The 26,237-nt window shown below is 39.8% G+C and overlaps 1 protein-coding gene across 2 annotated transcripts in view; it reads right to left on the bottom strand.

Moving 5' to 3' along the window:
* Positions 1-7,879: 7,879 nt before the first annotated feature.
* Positions 7,880-26,237, bottom strand: part of opcml (opioid binding protein/cell adhesion molecule-like) — a 112,932-nt gene continuing 94,574 nt past the window's right edge. For both annotated transcript variants that reach the window (XM_042091232.1, XM_042091231.1), the window contains 4 exons: positions 11,124-11,267; positions 10,773-10,893; positions 10,533-10,684; positions 7,880-8,832 (listed from right to left, as the gene is read on the bottom strand). In XM_042091232.1, coding sequence (XP_041947166.1) covers positions 8,726-8,832; positions 10,533-10,684; positions 10,773-10,893; positions 11,124-11,267 — 524 coding nt within the window. In that variant the 3' untranslated portion in view covers positions 7,880-8,725. The remainder of the gene's footprint in view (positions 8,833-10,532; positions 10,685-10,772; positions 10,894-11,123; positions 11,268-26,237) is intronic.

Raw genomic sequence — 26,237 nt, forward strand, 5'->3', positions numbered from 1 at the left:
AATTAAAGCATCTCAAATAGATCAAAAGCCTGTTTCATTCTTCCCTCTCTCCCACTCTCTCCCTCTCTCATGTAGAGCAGTACAAAGTGAAAGATAACTGATTACTGGAAGTATGCAGCTCTCTCCATGAAATGGTGACAAACTCATATTCTGCTTGTCTTCTGAAATAGACTTCCTAGTTCCTGCAAAGTTGAATACATAAATAAATTAAGAAAACAAACACCACACAATATGCTTGTACAAGATCAATGCACTTTGTAGTTGTATTTGTACCCAATCTGTGGTGAGACATTTTGTGAAAGCACATTTGAAACCAAATGTTACAGTAATAGGCATGGGCGGATTATGAACTTTTGGGCCCCTGGGCCCAGATGTATTAAGGGCCCCCCCACTTATTGTCGTATATGTGGTGGGGGGGGGGGGGGGGGGTTGGGGGAAATGTTTTAATTTTTTGATGTGATTTCCTGTATTCTGGTGCATTTTGGGGATGGCCAATACTAAATTCAATCAGATTCATAGCCTACACTGTACATCCTGATTTGTTGATATTGAGGCAATGATTCCCTGCAAAGGCTTGGGCTTTAGGGCCCCCTGACCCCTTTGGCCCCTGGGCCTGGACCCGGTAGGCCCATGCAGTAATCCATCCCTGGTAATAGGCTTCAATACAAAACATGTTAAAAATAATTGTTTTATTTAGCTGTGAAAAAAGGCTACAATCCTGTAATTCTTTCTAAATATTTAATATTAGAGTCTGCTATTTTTCTAGCAGTAACTCTTTGGTGAGCATTTGGTCCAGTCGGTCTTACCATTTGTAGACACGCATTGTGTGTTTTCGTCACAGGAAAACACTTTTAGTTAATTTAGTTTTTAGTCATTCACAATCCCAAATTGGACCATAAATACCAAAACACTAATTAGAATGTCTGCCCAGCCACAGACAAATGTTTCCACCATGTTGTCTGCAACAAGAGGAAGCTGTAGTCAGTTCAGCTGGAGTATTTCTTAATTTAAGAGTCTTTTGACCTCAGAATCGCAGAGTGAAATGTAGGTCACATTAATAGTTTAACAGCTATATCTCCCATGCACATTTATGTTGGATTTATCTAGCATGAATGTATTTCAGGAACCAGAGGCCCAAAAGGAGTATTTTCCTTTGTAGGTTTTGGGAAAGTGGTAACATAAAGTGTTCTTCATGAACTCTGACTGCATGATCCGCAGGTCCAAGAGAGTAGGATTTATATATATATATATATATATATATATATATATATATACTGAAAGGGTTCACGTAACCTGCTATGGGAAACTGCCTCATGTAGTTCATGGCGTTGGGCCTAAGCCAAAACGTTGAAGAACCATACAATGTCACTGTTCAGATACAGGGATGGATTACTGCACGGGCCTACTGGGCCCAGGATCAGGGGCCCAAGGGGTCAGGGGGCCCTGAAGCCCAAGCCTTTGCATGGAATCATTGCCTCAATATCAACAAATCAGGATGTAGGCTACGAATCTGATTGAATTTAGTATTGCCCATCCCCAAATTGCACCAGAATACAGAAAATCACATTAAACCAATTAAAAAAAATTTGGGGAGGACCCCCAAACCCCGCCTCCCACATATACGACAACAAGTGGGGGGCCCTTAATACATCTGGGTCCAGGGGCCCGAAAGTTTATAATCCGCCTATGTTCAGATAGGCTACTTAGCAGACATTAGCATATCACTGAGTTGTTTTTTCAGCTGTCTTCAGCTTCACTAAACAGTTGACATCTTACCTGAGGTATTGTTTAAGGATGTCTAGCTATATAATAATCAACGTAACAATAGACATTAGCCATTTCTTAAAACTTGAAAGAAAATTAGGTATTTTGTTCCAAAGACATAGCCAGGTTGCTTGGGATGATATCCACTTATTTATTTGATTTTATTTAATTTAATATGTAGTTGGTCCCAGTGTCCATATTGTATAGGTGGAATTTACCTTTTTATCTTCTACCATTCTGAAGCAGGCCAAAGGATGAAGTGGCATGTAAGTGCATTTGAACAGTTAATATTGCTGAGGCTTACACCAGCCTATGGAGAATAAATCCATTTTGAAGCCTCTTATCATTGGACTCTTGCATCACTGTGGTCTCAAGGGCCTGCGAGCAGCACTGGATGCTCTGACAAAAGGCAAATGGATTGTAATCTTACGATCTGTGGGGAGAGAAAGCTCAGGCTTCTACCTTTTGACGTCGATACAGAAGTACTGGTACACCAGCAGGCTACATTGGGTCTCTCAGTCCAGTCCAAAGATGAGCAATCAGAAATTCTCTTACAGTCTCTTCTCTCCACCAGTGTTGGAGGCACAACTTGGTAAACTAAGTTTTGATAGAGGGTATTCCTCCATGTAACATGAGCTGCACTCTCACCGAGCACCACAAGACCAAAAAAAAGTATTGATAACACACACTTCAAAGGGTAGCCCATGGATGGTTCTGAGAGATGGAAACTGCTCTGTTTAATATTTCTGCCTCCAACAGCCATCTTTAGTATTCTTGTCATATATTATACATCCATGATAAATCTGAAGCTGAAAGGTGAGGGTATGTCCCACTTATAACAGTGCCTAGCTGATAGCATGCTGAAGGCTTGTGTAGATAGTTCACTAGACATGCCTTGTCGCGGGTTTCAGTTGAGTATAATTGTGAACCAGATACCCAGCACCAGTACAGCAAAGAAGAGGCCCATTGTCCTCCCCCTTTGTTCTTCTCTTTAAACAATTCTAACTGATACAAATGCAAACTGAATGTGGAAGGTCAAATTGAAGACTGCCTATCATGGATATAAATGACTTCCATGGTGTCTGACCCACAAATCCGAGGGAGAAGAATCCAAATCCAAAAAATACAGCATGGTTTACTACTAATAAATAAAAATACAAGGTTTTAACAGTTCATTCAAATTAATGATTGGCGGGATAAACTGAAGGTTGTCTGAGGATCAATGGAGCATCTCCTTGAGAACATATGGTTGAGGACAGTAGGCTACAGTGGGTTCCAGCTCCAGCCACATCCTCCAGGTAACATCACCTGCCCACATAAAATGATGGCCCAACAACTAGTGGGAGATGACTCAGACAACACAAAAGTATGAGGCTGAAATAAGTTATTTTGGCTCCTACACATTAAAAAAGGGAAAGAAAATTACAACTTAAGTTAATGGAAACAACCTAGTGTGGCAGTCAACCTGATGCAGTTCACAGAAAGATGGTTGTCTACTTTTATCATCAAGCAAGGCAGAGGGGGAACTGTACCTCCATCTGAGTTATCTATGTTGGAAAGCAGGCTGAGCAAGTCTCAAAGACGAGGGAAAATGTAGGTGTATTATAACCTTGGGGTCCTCTGTGGTCCACTCTCAAAAGGGTTGGGCGTAGCGTGCCTTGCTTGCCATTACTTCAGTGCCAGAGGTGATACAGGGGTGCTCAAGTTTGTTAATTCAGTATGACCTTTGCTAGTTGCTTCCGCAGTGACACAAACCTGTTTGATCTAGTCCCCTCTGTTAGAGGTGTTCTTTTTCAGCATATGTTTATCTTTAATATGGCCCACATCTGGGCTTTAGGAGCAGATTAGTTCACACACCTTACATAGACACCACATACAGAAAAAGTGTATAAGCCTTTGCCTTTGCTTTGCTGAAAGACACACACACTCTCATTGAGGGAATTCAAAAAGCAGACACGCGAAATCACAGGAGTAATTACTGCAGATAGACTTCAGTAGAGGCCGAACTGTAACAGGTATAACTTGGAATTAACAGACGCGCTCTTGCCTGGAGGTTATCACACCTCAAGAGTTCAAGAGTGAGCTTGAAACAAACTCCGTAATTGGTTTAAATAGCACCTCTAATGAGGGGGCCGAGATAGTCCATAATCACAGGCGTCTCAGGAGGTCATCCTGACATGATGCCGTCGCTCTTGGGAATTCGTCGCGGGTTTCTCCAGCTCTATGTTCCTGTGTCACCCTCAGGCAGATTCCGGAGATGTAACCGGCCAGAGCTAATTACTGGTCTTCAGGCCGAGGCTATTTAGCTGCTCTCCTTGACTGTGCTTTACTGGGCTGTTTCAAAAAGTTTAAAATGGGCCGATTTCACCTGCTGATTTCAGCAGATGCTAGTCCCTTGATTTCCATCAATTTCCATTCCACAGCATTAATATTTCTGCTTTTGTTCTCATATTTTGAACTTAAAACGGTTGAAACCTTACCTATCTTCTGCTTTTTTATGATTGTAACAAAGTCCATTGCAGTGTGTCCAGTGGTCGTTCATTGCAACTGCCTACACCTGGAGTGGGTGAGAGCTGTATTGACCTGAACATGTCTCTCAGTCTTCACACAGAGACACATTCAGACACATTGTGTTGCTCTGTGCCTGACACCCACTCACCCATTACTTGCATACAGACATTCTCTTCCATTCATGCATACATCCACTGCAGTGCTCACCTCATCTTGATACTTAATTCCAACTCCTAAAGCATTATAGAAGAGGACAAAAAATCTGTACATTTTAACATCTAGTTTGAGAAGGTGTTGACTTATAATGGCTTATAATTCCTGACCTAATGGCCCTCAAAATATGTTTGCGCTTTACTTATATAAGCTTTTTTTTTATAAAGAAAAGGAATATGTAGCTCACTGAATGCAGATCAAGAATGTATCATTCTTAAAAGAACTAGTGGATTTTTAATAACTTCAGAATGGACAAAAATTGCTCATTGACACCCATTGTTTAAAGCATAAATGCAGTTTGCGTATAAAACAGAAGGGATGGGAATTGACTGTCTTTGTTTTCTGGGACCACTGCAAACATCAAAACAAACACATGCTAAGCATTTCCCTCTGGCTAGTCCAGGTGGGCCTCTTTATCTAACCTTACAGGGCCTCCCTTTGGAGCATCTGGATGCTTGTTGCTCATTCAAAATAAGCAGATGAACAAACAGAAATTAATTGGTTCAGAAGGCCTTTTGCTTGCTATGATTTTACAGCAATTGCCAGACATTGTTATTTTTTTCTTTGGTCTTTTTTATCTGTTACTTGTTACACCCATTCTGCTTTTATTTAATGCTAAAGTTTATGCATATTTGTTACATTTCTTTAGAAATAGACACATTCGTACAGACTTTATCAAAATAAGACATTTATCCATCACCATCATATTTCATATTTCACCTTCATACTGCCTGTTACAACAGCCTTTAATGCATATATATATATATATATTTTTTAAATCAAATAACATTTATTGAACCAAAAAAATGTTTTTTTTGTGACTCAACTTCCAGTATTGCCATGTTGAGGGAGGTTTACACTTGAATTCAATTTTTGTTATTGGAAATTGGTTTGTAATTGGTATTGCACTGCTGAAATGACACAGAAGTTAGCCAAGGACATCAAATATTTACAATGTCATTGTTCATTGTTGGGAAAAGCTCCCCTTCCGTTTCCCCTAGGTGGCGCAATATAATAAAGTCAAATTAGGTCCTTTTTGCCATATATTGCAGGAAGAAGGGAATTGAATAAAAAAGATGCATGAAAAAAAAACAAAAAAACATGGGAAGCATATGACCAAGTCTCCCAGTGTACAGTATGAGTGTTCATAATATCTTTTGGTCAGTCGAGTCACTCTATAATATCTACATTATTCACTTTTGGAAGTGGGTAAAAGCACATTATTTCAACCATAGTTACACAAACAAGTTAGCCACATAGTGAAAAGAAACACAAACATATCAACACTACATGAGCTGGTAAAAACAGGCCAACATCTCCATCTTTATTCATTTTGTTACAAATACATTTTCAGAGCGTTTCCGCTATTTAAGTAACTTGAGCTGGAAGTGGCCTGTCTTACATTTGATTTGTGTTTAACACAACACAAATAATTACACATTTAATACAGGAAAATACATACAACTTTGTTGTTTTGCATATTTGTTATGTCATTGACATCCCATTCTGGTAGTTGCCAAAGAAAGTGGCAGAACTTGACATCATGTATCCTTTAGAGTTGAGCAGAGCAGAGTAATTTTCTAACTACACAATATTTATTGTTCCACAGTTTGACCTATTTAAACTATAATCTAAGTCAATATTTGAAGGTTGTCTGTTTTGGTGGGTAGGCTATTCATGCAGCCAATGTTTGGGTAAGCATGGAGTTCTTGCCACATACGGGAGGATTGTCACCTTCATGAACTCTTTTACACGAATTGTAAAACTATTCCACAAATAATCACCCGTCCACATTCACAGGAAATTGTGTATATTGTTGTCTGCCATTCCATCACATTACCAATTCCACTGGAGTTCATGAGGACTCCAGTGCTGCATCTGTCTCAGAAAGGAATTTTCAACAACGTTTACATGCTATTTAATGGCACTCAAGTTCAACAGTTTGAACATTTTCCAGCAGCTGCTCTTACACAGAGAAGGAAATGGATATTGTTTTATATTAACTTCTGATTTCCTTTTATAATGCAGCCATTCAGAAATATTCCCTTTTGCACAAAATCAACAACAGCAACAAAAAAAATCAACAAGTTGTTTGACCAGAAATTGCCTTTCCTTTCTTTTTTATTTCATAGCACTCAAAAGCAAATACAATGTGTAAGCAGTGCAAATGAGGTCAAGTGTTGATTATTCACTTATTAAATATCTATATACGGAGGTTACATTTCTGTGCACACTTAAGCCTGCCAACTTATCCTATTAACTAGAGGGACAGTGAGTGATATTAAGGATATCATTAACAATTTCATTTCTTGAACTGTTTATTTTCAGACATACAGTAAATTCCCACGGGGCTCTTGCTAAGCGAAGACTTTGAATTTTGAATGCAGCCTTCATCAACTGCTTGAGGCCTTGACCAGCCTTTTCATCACTCTCCAGTCTCTTCATCTGTGCCTTATTGTCAGTGTTTACTGAGGGGAATATTGCCTTTCATTTTTCCTATGACACACACTGAAATTGCCCGTTATCATCTGTGAATTTGCACTTGATGTGTGTGCGCGTATGGTTGTACTGTGTCTTTGTGTATGTGTGCTTGTGCTGGTATGTGCGTGAGTGTGAGTAAGTGTGTTTGTGTGTGAGTGAGTGAGTGAGTGTGTGTGTGTGTGTGTGTGTGTGTGCGTGTGTGTGTGTGTGTGTGTGTGTGTGTATCGGTGTGCAGGGATGGGTGTGCATGTGTGTGTGTGTGTGTGTGCATCTGGGGAGGTGGGAGTGTGTGGAGGAGTGGGAGAGGCGGTGGGTCTCATGGCCTGTCTCGTCCTGATAAGTGGACGCTTCTGGGATGATCCCAAATTTCTACATGAAGGTGTAAAATGTGCTGGTTTGATAAGGTTGGTCAGGTGAGGATGCAACAGCCTGAATGCCTTCGCTGCCGATGTTACATCCAGCTGCTATTACTCCATAGCGCCTGTGAGCAGTGATCACTGCAGGGCCAGAAAGACTTAACCAACACATATTGAACAATCCCTGTTTTAAAATCAGCTATCAAGATTTTTTTTTTTTTAAATCAAAGGACGCAGCTTTAACAAACAAAAAAAGAGGTCTTACTCTTAACACTTTCTAGCGTCTCTTCTGGGCTTTGATATTGGCTCTTTTGGTGTGAAATAAAAGCACAACTACTACGTGAGTTAATCAAACTTGCAGTACCCTGTAGCAGTAGATGTACTCCTCATGCTGTGCTCTTGCCTTGTTTCTCCACGTTCAGAGGCCTCGAATGTTGTTTTTTCCTAGCATCAGCAGAATGTTGCCTTTTTACTGAGGTGCAACTTTCATGCGTTTACCACACGTCAATAACACTGAAGGAAGCATTCTGTGGGATGACATTTGTTTATTCTTAGTGCACCACATGTTTTTTTCCCTCCCACCTCCCCCATTAACCAAATTATTTTTTCGTTGTGCCATATAACCAACCCAACACCTTCACAGTAGCTATTACTGGAAGAGAGATGGCTCAGGGAAAAACATAATAAAAGCCACACTCACCTAAGACACCAGCCTAGCCTCTTGAAAAATGATTCCCATGTTTGTCCTCATGAGAATCTCTGAACATCAGAATACACACACACATACAGGTCCGTGAAGCCAGGTCAGGGTATTGTAACCTTGGCATATTAATAGAGAGAGGCTGACAAAATAGCCATCATTCATACAGTTCACTGTCATATTTCAGATTGGTTGAACAGAGTATCAGAGTGGAATACTGGTCTTAGTCTGCAGGACTAAGAACAACATACTGTATGAGCAGATGTAATACTTCAATGCTGTGATATTATGTTGTTGCATACAACTGTAAAAATACAGTAATTGAACAATCACGTTGCATTATTTCCTTCATTACAGAGAAAAGAAACACAGTATTTTACAGAGACTGAAACAAAACATGACACACCAGCAATCTCAATATACACCTCAATATTGGGCAAAACCAGTCAACTATTCACAACAGTACTTTTTGCTTATCGTTTCACATTTTTTAAAAAGTGTAATCAACACAAACATTGACTCCAATTTCATTTTGGTTTACATTTCAATGCCTTCCACTTATGTCATACAGTCCGAACTGAAACTTTAAAACAGTAAAGTTGGAGTTGAATTTTGCGTATTCTTTTTTTTTTCCATAGAGCTTGAGTCTGCTATGCTGTTGGACAGACAGACACTGGGAGAAGGGGCTGCTGCTTTTACATCAAAACTTGAGGAAATACAATGTGAGGAGGGTCATGAGCAGAATGAGGTGTGTTGAGAGGTGAGAGACCGCACTGTTGATGTCAATCATGTCCTGCATGCCAGGTCCTGTGGAGATAACATGTAATAAATAAATAAATAACACTCACGCCATAACCAGGGGGACCTGGCTTCAGTTTTTGTGTTGTTTTTTTTTTTCTCTCTCAATTCAAAATGCTTTCATCAAATTGAGAAAATCACCCATAATCTGACAAACTGTGGTTAAGATAATCAGAGTTATGGGTTACATTTGCATTCATAATGTCCTTGTGTTACATTACATTAAATGTATTAATTTATCCAAAGCGTCTTACAGAAAGAGAAATAACATTCAAGCTACAGTGCAGAGGAAACCTTAGTTGGGAAATATTACTGCATCTGTAAATACCTAACTAGAGGTAATTACAGTGGATGAAATGCACTGTACTGTTCTTTCTAGGCTTCTTCTTCCGCTGACCCCTTTTGGTTTTTGCTATTCAGCTTGAACCGTTTAACATAGAAACTTCATTCAAACTTTGTAACGTAGGTCTTCTAAAGGACAAAGCTGCTATGTATTTTTCATCTTTGTAACTTTTATACTTTTTAAAAAACTTATCAAAATGTCCCCATAGACTTAACATGGGTGATTATGACATCACAATACGGCCATAAAGCAATAAGAATCCTGTGCCAGGTGTTCGGGCCACCTACAGCAACCAGTCTCAGGCTTTAAGCATACAATCTGGCTCTCTTAAGACTACATATCCTGTTCAACGGTTTCATCTGCCCAAAACTGTTTCAAAATAAAAGTCTTCACTATAATAATTTACTGTTAAACAATTTAACCATGTAAACGACTCAACTTTTTAACTGTTCAGCCATTCCAACTGCTAGTTGTCATTGTTAGCATAATTGCTAGCAAACATTAGCTAAATTAGCTAAGTGACATGGTTAGCATAGTTGACATAATTAGCATAGTTAGCATACATGCTAACAAACATTAGCTAAGTTAACTAAGTAACATAGTTAGCATATTTAACATTGCTAACATTATTAGCATAACTGCTAGTAAACATTAGCTAAGTTATCTGTTTTAACACTATATTTTACATCATATGTTTTGCATTTTCATGCATTGGTAATTCCTTGAAATTGCATTTCTAGTTACTATTACTACTACTAAAATACATTTTATGGATACATTAGAAGTGATATTTAAAAGGATTGCTGAAATTATTATAAATTCAGATGGCCTTGGCTGATACTCTAAACTGCACTCTTAAACCCAAACAGCAAATAAGAATGAGTGATTGATTTCATCTAAATCATGACTGCAAATTATTAGAAAATATTACACTGGCTCTTTACTGTAAAAGAGACAATCAATAAGAAATCTGAAGGCTGTAGTCTGAAACAGTTATAATGAGAGGTCGATTAGCTAAGGATACTAGTGTCTGTGTTGCATTCTGGCACTGTGAATTATAATTGTAACTCACCCAGTCTTTCTCTCTTTATAGCCCTAATTACCACAGGTCAATATAAAATTCAGCTAAATACAGGATTCTTTCAGGAATTCTTATGTACCCTTAGTCATAAAACTGTCATACACATGTAATTAACAGGTCTTGGTAAATTCAATTTATTTGCTACTCAAAATGACATTTCAATGTTGAGGTATCACATTTCTGTTTGTGAAAATAACTGTCATATTGTGTTGTTATAGTGGCATATTTATGATGTTTTTGCATTCGTATGACAGCGGGATCATGCCAAGTGTCACCAAATCTTACCATATAAGATGATGCTTGCATTCGTAATGCCCATAGTATTCATTGCGACACATGTGTAGTTTCCATAGTCTTCTTCAGACACATTGAAAAAGGTAAGCATGGACTGCTTTCCTTTGTTTTCAATCTTCACTCCGTTAAGGCCATTCAGGAGTCTACGAAACAAGCCAATCCAAACCACATGATAAGCTAACCACATACACTGAAGTTGTATTTGATGTAAGTATGGCAATGTACACTCACTTTCTGTCCTCCTTATACCATTCAAAGTCAGCCAGAGGAACTGCGGAGGCCTCACATTGTAACATGCCTCTCTGGCCAACCCCAATTAATGTATTCCGTGCTCTCGAAATGACAGGGGGATCTGCGGGTCGCACAGAGAAGATACGTCTATAGCCTCACATTCATTTACTGCATATCACGACACTTCTACAGTCTAGGATTCATTTACTGTACATCAGCACAATGCCTATTTTAAATCTGAAGCTGAAACAGCCAATTTGTCGTAAATACAGTACTGTCAAATCTGTCAAGAGAAACTTTTTGGAAACATGAAAAGATACATTTCAACACGGAATCTAAATTATAGCTTACAGTTTACGGTGACTCGAAGAGTCCTCACGTCTGGGGCAGAGACGTAGTTTGTGGACATGCATTCGTACACTCCAGACTGCTCTTTGGTGATGGCTGTGATTTCCACGTACTCGCCCTCAGTAATGAACCGGCTAGTAGGACCACCTGCAGGAGAGAAGAAATAATCAAAAAAGTCAAACCTGCATTTTATTTTAAGAAACTTCAACCACTGCACAGAGTCAAATCACTCAACCAGAAGTAAAAAATTGGTTTGTGTGACATTTGCATAATTTTAGCCTTGGAAGAGACTGCTGCCTCGGAAGAGAGCAAGGGGGAAATTATGAATGGGACAGACACAATTAAACGAAAGAAAAGAAAATGGATGGCTGGGACATGGCAGCAGTACTCCCTGCACTAATGTACATCAGTGTGTCAACATTCTCCCCTTTTGTTTCTTGGCGTAGATTCTAACCATGGTTATGATTAGTTTATGACCTGGACACATCAGCCTGACTGGGACCCAAAGTGATGATGATATTGTTAATATGTACTCATCCACTAGTGCTGGTGGAAACAACCATTTGGCTATGTTGTTTCATGTTACATTGTATATGTTGCTTATATATGTCGCTTGCTTTGAAGGAACAGTGTCAATAGCCTACCTTTCCGAACAGTGTAATGTGATACTGTTCAAAGGGATTTTGCTTGTTGGAAATAAGGTTGTTGGACTGTTTAGAGCTACATGTTTTGATACCTTCACGGGCATTGTAAGATACAACCCTTTTATGAGCTACAATATGTATTGATTTTCAGCCTTTGGTAGTGCACTAAGAACACATTACCTATGTTGTGTCCATGCTAAGGAGTATTGCAATAACAGCAGGACCTAATGGCTTGTTATGAAAGTCTCTTTTCCCCCCTCAGACACCAGTGAAATTGAGACATGACTTTTTCCCCTGTAATGCCCATTACACAGAATATTTTCAGACATTTTAATTGTGCACCAAACAAACCAATTACCACCAAGCAGCATGGAGCAAATATTGGTTTAATAACCTCGGTTGCATCCTAATTTTTTGAGGGGGGGGGGGGGGGGGGGGATTTTATCTTGCAGACAAAGATAGTAAGAGAGAGTTACGAGCGCAGCCATTACACCCAGCGGCTAATCCATAGTTGGTGATGAGGCTATCTGCCCATGCTGCGGAAAGATTATTGCAATGGGAAGGAAGTTATTGAGGGGGAGAACCCATGATGGGAAATAAATCACAACTTCCCACAGCTTGCCGTCGGAGAGGCAACACGCTCGTTAGATCAAGATTGAAACACAGCCGCTAGCTCTATATCGCTCTTCAGGTAGTGGGCTCACCTAAGTGTTGGGGCCATTCCACAAAAGCATACCCTGGGAGACACACGCATGCAGCTCTGCTTCACACTATCAGCCATATGTCTTAAAATCTGACAGGGAGTGGATCTGTGATGGCAACAGGATATGATTATGCACACAGTGTCAGCGAGCAATCAGGTGTGCAAGACTACCACATCCATGTTTGGATGTAGCCATGATGAAGATGTGCTGTTGGCAACTGTAAATGTATTTATGCAAATTAATGTATCAACCGTTATATACACTCCACCATTAAAACCTGAAGGTGTTAGCAATGGCTAAACTCCTGTTGTGTAATAGCAGTTGCAGTGGTTATCAAACAGGTTGAATAATGCAGAGGTGTAGGAAGCTCATAGAGGAAGAGCCAAGTATTTGCTGTCAATGATTATATGTTCTCATTGTATTTCTCAAGTAAACTGTATGTTGTGATGTTTTGGTATTTGTAACTACATTATTTAGTTGTCTGTCAAAAACAGACAACTGGCCCCTAATCACATATTTGCGCAATAGAAACAACGCCAAAGTGAAAGCATGTATGTGGGATGCGACATGAGAGTATCCTTATTTGATCAGTGGGTTGAGAGGGATGACACACAGTTTTCTTTTTCTTTTTCAGCTACTCAGTTCCAATTATTTTAAAAACGCTCAGACCTTAGAAAGCGACTGAAGGACAGTGAAACAAGCCCAACTTAAGTTGAACCCATCAAACGAGCCCTTGAAATGCACTTAACTAGGTCAGTGATTCTCAACATTTAAATGGGTCATTCGGCGTCTTTTGAATGCAACCTAAGGTTGTGCAGACGCTTGGGAAAAAAAAACCCATCCTGTTGTGCTTCATCTTGAGACCATGACAAATTCTCCTACTACAGACTGGAGAGATTAGGCCTGTATGTGTGTTAGCGCATCATGCCTCAGGGTTTACAATGAATTAATAAGAAACAAATTAGCGGATGGCATTACTCATATAATGAGATTTCTCTCTGCTAATGACTTCATAATTAGCTACTGACCATTATTAATGTTTGTCAATGCATCTTGCTGTGATAGGCAGTCTGTTTTTTTATTATGGCAAGCACATGCACACATACCATCCAGCCTTTGGAATGGGACACAGCTATAGTCATATTATTCAAACCACATAACCACTATCCTCACCATATTTCTATCTAATTGTGTAAACAGTTGGGGTTTCTTTGTTAAACAATAATTGCATTGCTTTAAATACCGAATAATCACAACCCTTTTTATCACATATATAGCACATTTATAACCCACACCCACACACTTATAAGCATGTACACAGAGCTTTCCTCTATAGTACTCTCTTTATGTTGATATCATTTGAAGTCAATCCAATATTTCTTTCCCAAAAAAGAAAGTTGTGAAAAGTAGATTTTTTCCTGTACTGTGGATGTGAATGATACTTTCTTTCAGGTCACTGCCAATCTGCATGGATAACTCATTTTGCACTGCACTAGCAAGTCAATGTTTAACAGATGCTTACTGCTGTGTGTTTGAACAGATAATGATAGAATATTTAAACTATCCCTGGATGAACTTTACTGTCTTATCAAACACTGAGCTGAAAGAGCCAACCAGGATTTCATATTGCCAGTCTATGTAAATGTATGAAGTTGCAGCAGCCTACAGTTCCATCACAAAATGCTGTAAGCTGCACATTGTGGTGGCTGTCTTGCGCTTACGCTTTGAAATTGTGTTTAAAAATAAGCCAGGATATTCAAAAACCTGGATACATAAATAATGTCAGACATTCACAAACAATAATGCTACAAAGTGAGACAGTATACACTGACAGAAAGACAAATATGTCAATAATCTAGATATCCCTGAATTATAGTGTGATAAGGTTTTGGTGTGTGATATGGGTTTGGTCCAAGATGATAGAGAGGTTTTGCAGGGGAGTTTCATTAACTGACTGGTGATCAATTATTTTAATGAAATTCACTTCCCTCTTGAGAATAATAGCCATCATATTTGGCAGCTGTCTTTGCCTGGTGTCAGTAGTTTGTCATTATAGAATACAAGAGATATTGGCATCTGACAGGATGACATATTTGTGCTATAAGATTGGCATTTCATACATTATCAGTTAAAATGGAGGTGATACTGAACACTGGATACTGAGCACTGTAGCCTGCTAATTACACAATGACATGTGTTCAACCATAGGTTATCAAGTATAGGTTATGCTATGTGTGCTGTTGGTGTGGTCCAAAAGACAGTACAGATGCACAGGTGTCCCACAGTTAGCATAATCTATCCATAGCTGAATAAAATTGATATTTCAATGGTTAATGTGCATTTTCTATTGAGCTCTACAGCTGTTATCAAATACTATATCACTATCAGTACATTTTACCCCATGCCAATGAAACTTTGTGCTTCACAACAGGAGGTCCAAAATTATCATAATAGCATAACGCTCTTATAGTTACATGCCACTGCCACTGACATAAGATGTGAATCTGTGTAAATGAGAATTTGTCTCGAGATACTATATTACAAGGCATGTCAAAAACTTACAGCACAACAAAAAATCTGACGAGGGGTATGAAAATCTTAAAACGCCACATAAAACCCATACTTCAAAAACACCAAAGCATGAAGACATTTTAATATTATTAAAAGTACCCATGTATGAATATATTTCCATCAGAAACTCAGAGCTTTTCATCTTGCAGTAAAAAAATAATTTCTCCTTACGTCAACGTTCTCTCGGGGGCCCCATTTGGAGGCTGGGCTAAAGCCCTAGTGGTAGACGAAGTCACACTTTTGAGTTGGTAATGGAAAGAAAAAGGCGAGGTGGGGCAGGCTGGGAGTACGTGTTCTATTCGGGCTTCATTGGGGATGTGACTGGTTTAATAACATGGAGAAGGGGACTGATTGTGCATAAAACACAAGAGTGCGGCTTGATGGCTACGGGTTTGCACTCGACTTAGCTGCGAGACCAGCAGTCATTAGCCGGTTCACCAGGGACCAGCACAATGCCGGGGATTTGAAGTAATCATGTGGCTCACTTACACCTCCAAGCATTGTCAGAGTGCAAAGCTCTTGTTGGAAGAATGTGCACAGTGCTGTAACCTCGACTTTTTAGTAGTTTACAGCCTTTTTTTATTTTAGATTAATAGAAATAGCAGCTTCTGTTCCTTGGAGTACCATTTTGTGTCTACTAAATAAAGGATGGTGTTTACAAGCATTTTAATTTACAGAGATCTGTTTTTTTTTTTTTTTGCCAAGTCAGTTAGGCACAATTTAGCGTAAATGCAGAAACATTTCCCTTACATAACATATGACAAAACGTTTCCCATTAGTGCATTAGTATACCGTGCACCAAATTCACTGCACTGCATTATACTTCAGACAGCAGCGACTAGCCTCTCTGTGTTGGCCTGGCCCCTATACAAACATAGACATTATTGCAACTGAGTTTGCTTGCTTAGGACATTAATATATCTGGCCCCTATACAAACATGGACATTATTGCAACTGAGTTTGCTTACATAGAGCATCAACATCCCATTAATGACTATTTCCTTCTTATTTTTGTTCCCTCTTTCATAAGCATCCTCCATTTCTCAAGTGTACTTTTAATCTGTTTCTAATCTTGATTGCAGCCGAAGACAGTGTTTGACATTGAGATAGATTGGCTCTGCAGCTTGCCCTGAGAAGGTCTGTCATCCGTGCAGAGAGACAAGGACACCTGTCAGGGTACGAGCAGCGAAGCAAGACTCTCTTACTGTAACGCAGCGGGCATGCACACACACACACGTACACACAACACAAAGAAAAACCTTGCAGTTGGATTGAGTGAATAAAAACTATACTGTGAAGCTAACAACAAGGACTATAGAACCACTCAATACACACAATATGCAATTTCAAGATGGTCTTCAATACTATGTGTGCCTACAGTACGTGCCTACCTGTTCTCATAAACGCTGTGGCTACACTGCATGAACACATAATTGTCTGACACGATTCTTTTGGAAAAATGGAAGATGGGCTTTATTTAGAAATGACACTGAGGCTTTTATGCTCTTCCACACACATAGGGAGGGGGAGAAGGAGGGTGTGTGTGTGTGTGTGTGGGGGGGGGGGGGGGTGGAGTGCACAGTCTCTATCTATTTTGAACGGCTGCCAGAGACCATAAAATCACACCGTATGAGTAGACTGTGAGCAGAGGTAGAGCGTGGCCTTACTCAACCTTCCAATATCCGCACTCACTTTACGGTGATAAGGGATTATGTGGTGCTATATGGACTGGCACGGCTTACCAATGCCCTCTAAAAAAGTTCTGTATGTACTAAAACAATACCTGTCTTCATTTAGGTTCAACTACTGAACAAATTATTTAGATCTTTACAAGTATCACAATAGCCTAAATTACACTTTCACCAACTGTAACTTGTAAAAATGGTACCAATTTTACAACACGGAAAAGCTGAATAACAACATCATAAAAACAAACTGACTACTCGTATTCATCAGATCTGGAAACTGCTGTTTTAGAACTACAAAGTCAGTGACTGAAAATCTAGTGTTACATTTTTTCTGCAGCCTCTGTAATAAAGGACACCTTTTCATAATTCATGAATGTGAAATTCCATCCTCATACTCTGTGAGTGTGAGGCATGTTTTCCTAGTGCAAGACGACTGTCCCAGCGATGAAGAAGGTTTAGGGGTTATGTCCTTATGACAACTGCCTATTAAACAGTTGTTACCTTTTTCGGTTACACTTTACTTGAAGGTATCTACATAAGAGTGACATGACACTGTCATGAATGTGTCATAAACATTATATAAACTAGTCATAAATGTTTATGACATAACGCTCCTGCATTAAGTGTCATTCGGTTTTTGCATGACAAGTTAGGGTTAGGTTTCGGGTTAGGGCTCATGTGTCATGACAGTGTCACTCTTATGTAGATACCTTCAAGTAAAGTGGTACCCCCTTTTTTCTGATAAAGTGCCAAAATATCAGTAGAATATCATACAAATATAAATAAATTAAAAAAAGCCTGTTATCTTAATTTTTTTAATTAAAATGTCTATCTTGGCCTTTCCGACACCTGAACTGATATCGATGTAGCATGTAATAGTCTTCAAGTCAATTATAAACACGAATAAAAGTACCATAGAGAGTGCCCTGCTAAAATCTAGTCATATCAAACTAACATCTTCTCTAAAGTGCTTCTGAAAATAGTTCGACATTTCTACCTTGAGGAAAATTTGTCAAATTGAATGTCTAGTATTTCTGGTATCATCTCGTATGTTGTCTAGGCAACAGTAGCCTAACTAATGTCTGAACTGGAACTGTTAATAACTGGACTGGGCCCCAACAAAATACAAAATACATTCCGTAAGAGGAAAATTAATCAACAATTATAGCTGGGCAAGCAAAACATGAGAGTGATAATGTTTGGATAATTGCGTTTACATATTAATTGTAGTGTATGTGGAATAAAGGGTGCACAGTTCAACTTTAATTGTAACATGAAGCTTGCCATTACCACTACTACTACATCTACTTACACTAACACTAAAAGTCTACTAATGATAATAATAATGATAATAGTAATAATGAAAGTAATAGTAAATATACAAATGATTCATGTAATTACAATGCAACGTCAAAAAGCACATTTGGGATGTAGAGAGCAAAAAGACTGTATTATAATGTAAGTTCAGTGCTGTAAGGCTAGAAATTAGGTAAACATCAGTGTCCTCACTTTGAAAGAGTACAGTACATCTGTTTGCTTTCATGTTAGCATTTGACCCACATCTTCTCACTATAAAAAGCAAAATATATTTTCAGCCAAGAAACTACTTCCACTTTCCTGGCTTGCCTCTAGACATTGACATAATGGGGACAATTCATTTTGATATATGATAATAAAAATATTGCTTTCTCAGCAAACTAGGAAAAGGTTATGTGCAAAAAAAAGATAACAGTTTATTTCTCAATGCTCCAATTACCACAGGATGGGGTCATAATTGAGCCAAAAGTGCTAGCATTTCCTGTGCGTTGTATTTAGCTGGCCCGTGACACAGTTTCACAGGAACTAGCGCTGGTTTGATGTACATTACAACGGAGTCATCTCCAGTTCAGAGGCGTCTCTAGTTCACCTGCTACTCAGGTTTCAAAGCGGAAACTAGTCTCTAGTTCACCTGCTCCTTAGGTTTCAAAGCGGAAACTAGTCTCTAGTTCACCTGCTCCTCAGGTTTCAAAGCGGAAACTTTCGCTCACATCTCCAGTTCTGTCACTTTTTGTTAAGAGATCGTCTCAGCAGTTTGATGGACAATTTTCCTAAATGGAGTAAACGTCTGGAGGAAAAGTGATATCCAGATCAAACCTGGAGAACAATCCCAGTGAGTTCTGTTGTCCAGATGGTAGTTCAGAGCCCAGAGTGATATATCAGCCGCCACCCCTCCACCATCGTTTTTTTAGGCCAAGCATATTGATCAGACAATTTGTTCCACTTTGAACCTCTGTGACTAACCGTCTTTATTAACGTTATAGTTTAATCAGAGAATCTCAAACAGATTCCCCCTCTCATGCACTGCAATCAATGCCCTTTTCCAAAAGCACTGACCAATCAATTGCAGAGCAACCATATTTAATTCTAATGAATACTTGATCAATCTTTCAGAGTTAAAAATTCAGTATCACTTAACTGTCACGTACCGACTGCAACAATTTTCCAAAATATCATTATTAGCAGTACTATGGCCGTGATCATTTAATACTTTATGATTCAGCTCAGTCCTTCTAATTGAGTTAACCTTTCTGCTTATGGACGTTTCAGTATGCAAAAAGACGCTGGTGTGCACGAGGGAAACGAGGGACTTCACTGAAATCCTCATTCGTCCTTGAGTTCACACAGCCCAAGTGCTCCGAACAAAACAACCCTGTTCCAATGCCTGGCGAACAAAACAACCCTGTTCCAATGCCTGGCGAACAAATGTATGAAAATCTGAAAGCCATCATATTACCCGATTCACCAAATGCATTAAATCAATTGCAATACAAGTCGTGAGGAAAGTATGGTATCGTCTCTCACAGAAGGCTTTCTCAGGACCTCGGCAGAGGATTTAGCAGAGGCCCCTGCATTATTAATTAGGGACGAAGTGAGCCCAGCTGTTTCGGCATCTTATTCCAGTTTCAGCGCCACACCATGCCTGTGCCTGTGCCCAAAATCTTTTTACTGTCTGCATGCCAGACGACAAAATGTCACCACTTGATTTGCTCTCCCTCTCAGGTCTCCCTTATTTAAACATAAAACATTTTTAAAAACCTGAACTTTAAAGGTCATTACCAACTTTTAATAGAGGGTTTCTTTAATGCAAGAGCCAAAAGACTATTTAAAATATATATATTTTTTTATTTTTTTGTGAGAGGGTAGAGAGAGTGTAATTTGTACATTTGGATGTGCAGTGGTGGCAAAAATCTAGGACAAGGCTGTTGTGATAAACATAAGTCTCTCTCTTCAGTTATCTTGAAAGAGAAAGAGCTTCCAAACAATGGTGTCTGTGTGTGTGTGTGTGTGTGTTTGGAAAATGTGACACTCAGTCCATCAACTCGCATGTATTGAGTCTAGTGTCTAGTGGTTAACACACAGACAGATGGATAGACAGACCTACTCTCTCTCTCTCTCTCTCTCTCTCACACACACACACACACACACACACACACACACACATACACAAGAACACAAGAACACACATGAAAGATGCCAGCAACCTACAGTTTCTATCCAAGGTTAAAGTCAAGGGGAAATGGATGATGTGCAAAACTACTCCTTGTTATGTAAATACATTCATTTAAGGTTAAGTTGGCAGTGCACATTTTTAATTTTAAGAGTGTGGGGTAAAGGTATGGAATTTGGGCTATGCAATATGGCGATTATCTAAATCTTGAAACAATCCAGCCACTGTGCTCCTCTGCGGCATTTTCATAATGCACAGCTCCATCAGGAGGTGCACTTCAATTTCTATGTTTAATAAGATTTTTGGAGACTTCAATGAATCATTGTGATAGCTAGGCGGTGGTACCTGTTATTTTATAAATCAGAACAAGGGGCCCACAGATATGCTATCCCTTCATAGAGAAAGAAAAAAAAAGAAGAAAGAAAAAACTGCAGGCCTTCAAACACTCGGCAGCATCTAGTTTTTAGTTCACAAAGGGCACGCTGTGATGAATTATCAACGTTTAAAACTTAGTCAAAGCTGCCCTCTGAGGGATAGCATCAGATGACATGTTATTAAGCCGTAATGAAGAGCTTCTTCAGGCACTGAGGCACTCAAGCAGGGGGGTTAGGGCAACCTCCTCTGCTATCGAGGGGTGCTTGGTGCCTTTGTGTGTATCTGTGTCTGTGTGTGTCTCTGTGTGTGTGAGCGTTTGTGTGTGTGTAGTGTGTGTGTGTGTGTGTCTGTTCATAGATGAGGGGGGTGATGCCACGCAGAGACCCCAAGTGAGCCAATCATGTCAGATGAGATGAGCCTCCAACCCCCCCCCCCCCCCCCCCCCCCCTTCCTCCACCCCTACACCCACCCATCTCACAAAAAAGGCAAACAGATGCAGGCAGAGGCTGCCTCGGTTTCTCCTCCATTATTAATGATCGTGGTTCAGGCTGAATTAGCTCCACTGATGATTTATGATCACAGCGCAGGAAACCTATCCAGTAGAACGTTCACACCTGTCTCTTTCTCTCTACCTGAGAAAGGAAAAAAAACGTGACTGGGCGCTGACATTGCTCTGAGGAGCGCTGGCACCTCCTGTAAGGTGATCCGTTGTCTCCTCTTGGTTTCCTCTCTTCTGAGTCACATTGTCATTTTTCCTCAAAATGTTGGTGAAGCTGCGTGGCCAACCATAAAACTGATACCATGGTCTAACCTTTCAGACCACTTTCAGCTGAATGAGGTCTGTCTTTTACAATAACATTGGATTTGGGTGAAGAAATCTCATTATAATCTCCACAATGCTCATGGATATGACAATATTGTGAGCACAGTTGTAGTTTTATTAAAAATCTTTGAGTATCGACCTTGTTCGACCTTGACAGTAATCAACAGACAATAAGCTGTTCCTTGCATATGTCTCTATACGCGTAAGTAGCTAAGAAAGCTGATAATATCTGCATTAACTGACTAAATCAAGCCATTTAACCTCAACTCAACATGGATTCAATTTATCTCCTTTGCTCTGCATGGTTTAGAGAATGAGGAGAATGCTCATCTAGACCACAGAGGTGGTCACAGGATGAGAGATACTTAATGGTCGTAATGAACTGTTCACTGAACTCCAGGTTCTCCTAAAGCAAAACTGATTTCAATGTCATTATGAAAGCCAACAGACCTGTGGTCTGCCTCTAGTCTAATATTACTGTAACATATTAACATATTAGGAGTCGATTTCTCAGTATCCTGCACTGTTCTTTGCTGATTATCACATATAATTAATGCTCCTTAATCATGTAAAATCATTTTAGCATAATCCTGTCATGGACTATTAAGTCCTAGTATGCAAAATGAAGCCTCCAAACTGTGCCTATGGACAGCGTGCAAGTACTTATATGGTGTGTGTGTGTGTGTGTGTGTGTGTGTGTGTGTGTGTGTGTGTGTGTGGTGTGTGTGTGTGTGTGGCTGCTGCAGCCGCCATACTTTTCATGGCTACCAATGGCTGAAGCTGCCACTTCATGTACAGATGTCTGTTATATTGATTTACTAGCTCTCAATATTTCCAAGCAATGCATGGCTTACACTACAGTATATATTTCTACAAAATGCAATACAATGTAATAATAAAAAAAAAACACAATTTTACTTTCACAAATTATGTAGCCTATTTCTTTTGTTATATGTAGGCTACTAAACAATTTCAAGTAATAATGTCCCTGCTGCTGTGTAAGAATAGGCCTAGATGAACACTTGTCAAACTTCACAGAGTAACGTTATGCATTTATGACATGCAATTCGCTATTCAATATAGTTAATAAGCACACACTGTTATATTATGTTGAACTGCACATTTCACTTCAATGTACACTGAAGCAATCTCTGGAATCGGTGGAATGTTACTGCAGTAATATTTCGTTCAGTGCTGATAATCCCTTCGTTCCAGAATATTTGGTTCGTAGGCTATCATCAATCCTTGGTTGAGGTGTTTGTGCAACTGGGCCCTGAAGATCTAACAAATGTTTGAGTATAGGCCTACAGAGGAATTAGGAAAGGAATAAGGATTATGTGTGAAGTGAGATCAAAATGACCTTGTTTGCTTCTTTCCGCATTTAAACTGAGCGCGAGAAAAAAATGCATTGCTTCTTCTGTACGGAAAACGTGCAATTTTAATTGGTCGTCAATTCATTATGAGTCCTGTGTATCGTAGCAACGAAAACAAGACTGTGCTGTGGTGAATCCAGTGGGAAATAGATGTCGCTTATCATTTATTTTTTGTGCGTGTTTGTCTCTACGCACTGTATGTGATAGAATTATTATTTGATGCAAATAGTTCTAGCTGGTTCAGCCAAAGTATATCAGATGGCGGCTTAATTTGGCTGGCTGCGGCTGAAACTCTAAATGGTGCAAATGGCGGCGGCTTCAGGGTCTATGTGTGTGTGTGTGTGTGTGTGTGTGTGTGTGTGTGCGTGTGTCCATGCATGCATTTTGCGTTGTGTGTGTGTGTGTGTGTGTGTGTGTGTGTGTGTGTGTGTGTGTGTGCGTGTGTCCGTGCATGCATTTTGTGTGTGTGTTTGTGTGTGTGTCTGTGTGTGTGTGTGTGTGTGCATGTACAATATGTTCTGTGTATTTAAAAAGCACTGAGACCTTTTATTTTACATTTTGTTATGCAACATTAAGGCAAAATCATTATTTTTTTCAACAATCTACACTCAGACTAGGCATAAGGAGACATCGATATCGTAACACCCCCAATTATCACCACTTTCGTTCAGAAATTCTAAAACAATGATGTTTTTTAACACTTCAAAATAACATTTACTAAATGAACTTTACATTTTTCAGTAGCCATAGATGTGTAGATTTGAACAAAATCTGGTTTGGTTCTTAACGGGAGCATTTACTGCCTGAAATATCCGATTTTGTTTACCACGCTCGGAGTTATAGTGCTGGCCTGATGGGTCGCCTATTTAAACCGTTTCAACGGCACAAGAACGGTTAGACCGAGAATTCTCGTCATGAAATTAAAATTCCACTGGAGCTCCAAGCGGTTGTGTACACGCAGCCTTACAACTCTGTTTACAGCTCTTCGAGTCACGGTAAAATGCCATTTTTGGTACATAGCTGTGGGTGGCATTTCTTTAGGAGTCCGCTGTCTTGGTTTGTATAGAAATGGATATTAAGTGACACATACACGCAAGACGGTGGAAATACGGGACTGACGGTAATAGGGGGAGTTCCGATATAGAGGCTTGGCAAACACAAATTACATTTTTGGGTGGGAACCATACAGTATGGCTTGGACACACATGAATATTCAAAGACAGGCACTGCCTAATTGGCTGGTGAATGCACTATTTCCTGTATGTATGATGTACCCCTGAATGCTATGGTGCCTGGGAAGTGGATTTCAGACCACATTCGTAGGTGGTTTGAAACAGATTTGGAAGAAATCGGATTTCACATGATTTGAGCTGTTCAGACATATGATCCGATTTGAATTGGATATGCTCATGAATCAGATTTACTGACAGTTTGTACAAAGCCATCGCTTTGTATAGCCATAGCATAGACATGATTTGGAAAGGCACACTCCTGACTATAGGAGCAAAAACCAAACCATGAGGTGAAAGGAACTGCCTGCAGAGCTCAGAGACAGCATTGTGTCAGAAATGTTCTAATAAGTACTGTGGCTTGAATGGATCAGACAGGACTCTATTTATTCATGGGGTTCATCAGGTCCCTTGCCACAGTTGTATAAAATCAAGCACCATGCAGTCTGCATTCATAAACTAAGTGCTTGATTTTATAGACCTCTGGCAAGGGACCTGGTGAAGCCCATGAATATATAGAGTCATGTCTGATCCATTCAAGCCACCGTGCTCATTACCAAACATTTACCTGTTACCTGGCCCAACTGAGCAATAGAAATAATGTCTGGGGCAGAAAAGATAGCTTAAGTGAAAGTTCTACTAGAAAGACTCGTAGTGTAGCCTTTTACTCCTCTCATGCATTCATGGAGCCAATCTTAGCTTTGCCTACATTTTTGGGAAAGCCCCACAATCTGGTCATTCACTCATTCAATCAGTGCTAGCCTATAGGGATTCAGTGGGCATTTTAAATCTGTTCCATCTAACACTTCTTCTGCTTCTCAGCACGCCGACTATGACGTTCCCTCCACCTCCCCTCCAGCCACCATTGCCAGCAGTCCACGTCCATCAGACGCGGCTCGCCTACTGCAGCATCTCCCTTCAGCCACCGCCACCAGTTGGTCCTCGTCTCGTCGTGGGGGGTAGGCTCCCCGCCCCTGCCTTCATCCATCGGCAGGAGACGAGATCCGCTCATTGCTGGACGGATCCGAGACGGGGCCTACGCCAAAGACTGTTACCTATTCTGGACTCTTTATCATGGTTGTATCCAAGCTATTCCTTTCATATTAAACGGTTAACTGATTCTATTCTGTCTACTGAGTCTTTCAGAACAGACATTACTCATTACCATCCCAACAGTGAAGTATGGTGCTCACAGCATCATGCTCTGGCAGGGTGTTTTAATGGCATTGACTGGGTGACTCAGGGTGGAGGTTAATCTCAGACGGGATTTAAGGTTGACCTTTCAACAGAACAATGCCCTAAGCACAAAACCAAGACAATGCAGGGGTGGATTTGGGTCAACTCAGTGGATGTCCTTTAGTGGCCTGACCACAGGCCTGACTTGAACCCAATTGAATAATTTTGGAGAGACTTAAAAATGGCTGTCCACTGAGAGAGGATCTGCAGAGAACAATGGGACAGAATATCTTAATCCAGGTGTGAAAAGCTTGTCACATTCAAGAGGACTTGAGGATGTAATCGCTACCAAAGGTGCTTTAACTAAGTACTAAGTAAAGAGTCTGAATATATCATGGATATTTAATTTTTGTCCTTTCTAAAGAGGATCAAAACAGGATCTAGAGTCATTTTTTTGGTGTCGACTGACACCATTTAAGCATAAGACTGAAGATATTTGGTTACTTCCTAAATGCACTTTATGTTATGTTATGTTATGTTATGTTATGTTATGTTATGTTATGTTAGAAAAGAGAGTAGACAAGTTTAAAAAGATTAGCCTAGGGCCTACATTTCTCACATCAGCAGAAGAACAGTAAATCTGCCCAATCAAAATCACAACTTTTACTGTGTGGGTTGATCTTTAAAGCTCGACAGCTTCTGAGGTTCTCAAAAAAGAGGGGCCATCCTAAACAATGCAACATTCAAATTTGGCAAATATTGGCGAACGTTTGTGGCGAGCTCAACTGTTCAGAGAAGTTTTCTCTGAACAGTTAAATTTGAACAATTTGGTGTTAGCATTCCATTGTAACGGTAATTGCATTGTTACCTTCGTCCAGCCCACGTCCAGCTCCACTGAATGTTCGTGGAGAACTACCTCCTCAGACTGTTTGTAAGAGTTTGCAAAAATTCAAGGGAAACAGTACGCACCTCTGATGTCACTGATTATAAAGTCAGAGTGGAAGGGCAAATGACAGTGATTCTACATTAGCCTACTACACACCTAAA

This window comes from Alosa sapidissima, chromosome 5, assembly GCF_018492685.1.
Source record: "Alosa sapidissima isolate fAloSap1 chromosome 5, fAloSap1.pri, whole genome shotgun sequence".
NCBI classification, from domain to species: domain Eukaryota; kingdom Metazoa; phylum Chordata; class Actinopteri; order Clupeiformes; family Clupeidae; genus Alosa; species Alosa sapidissima.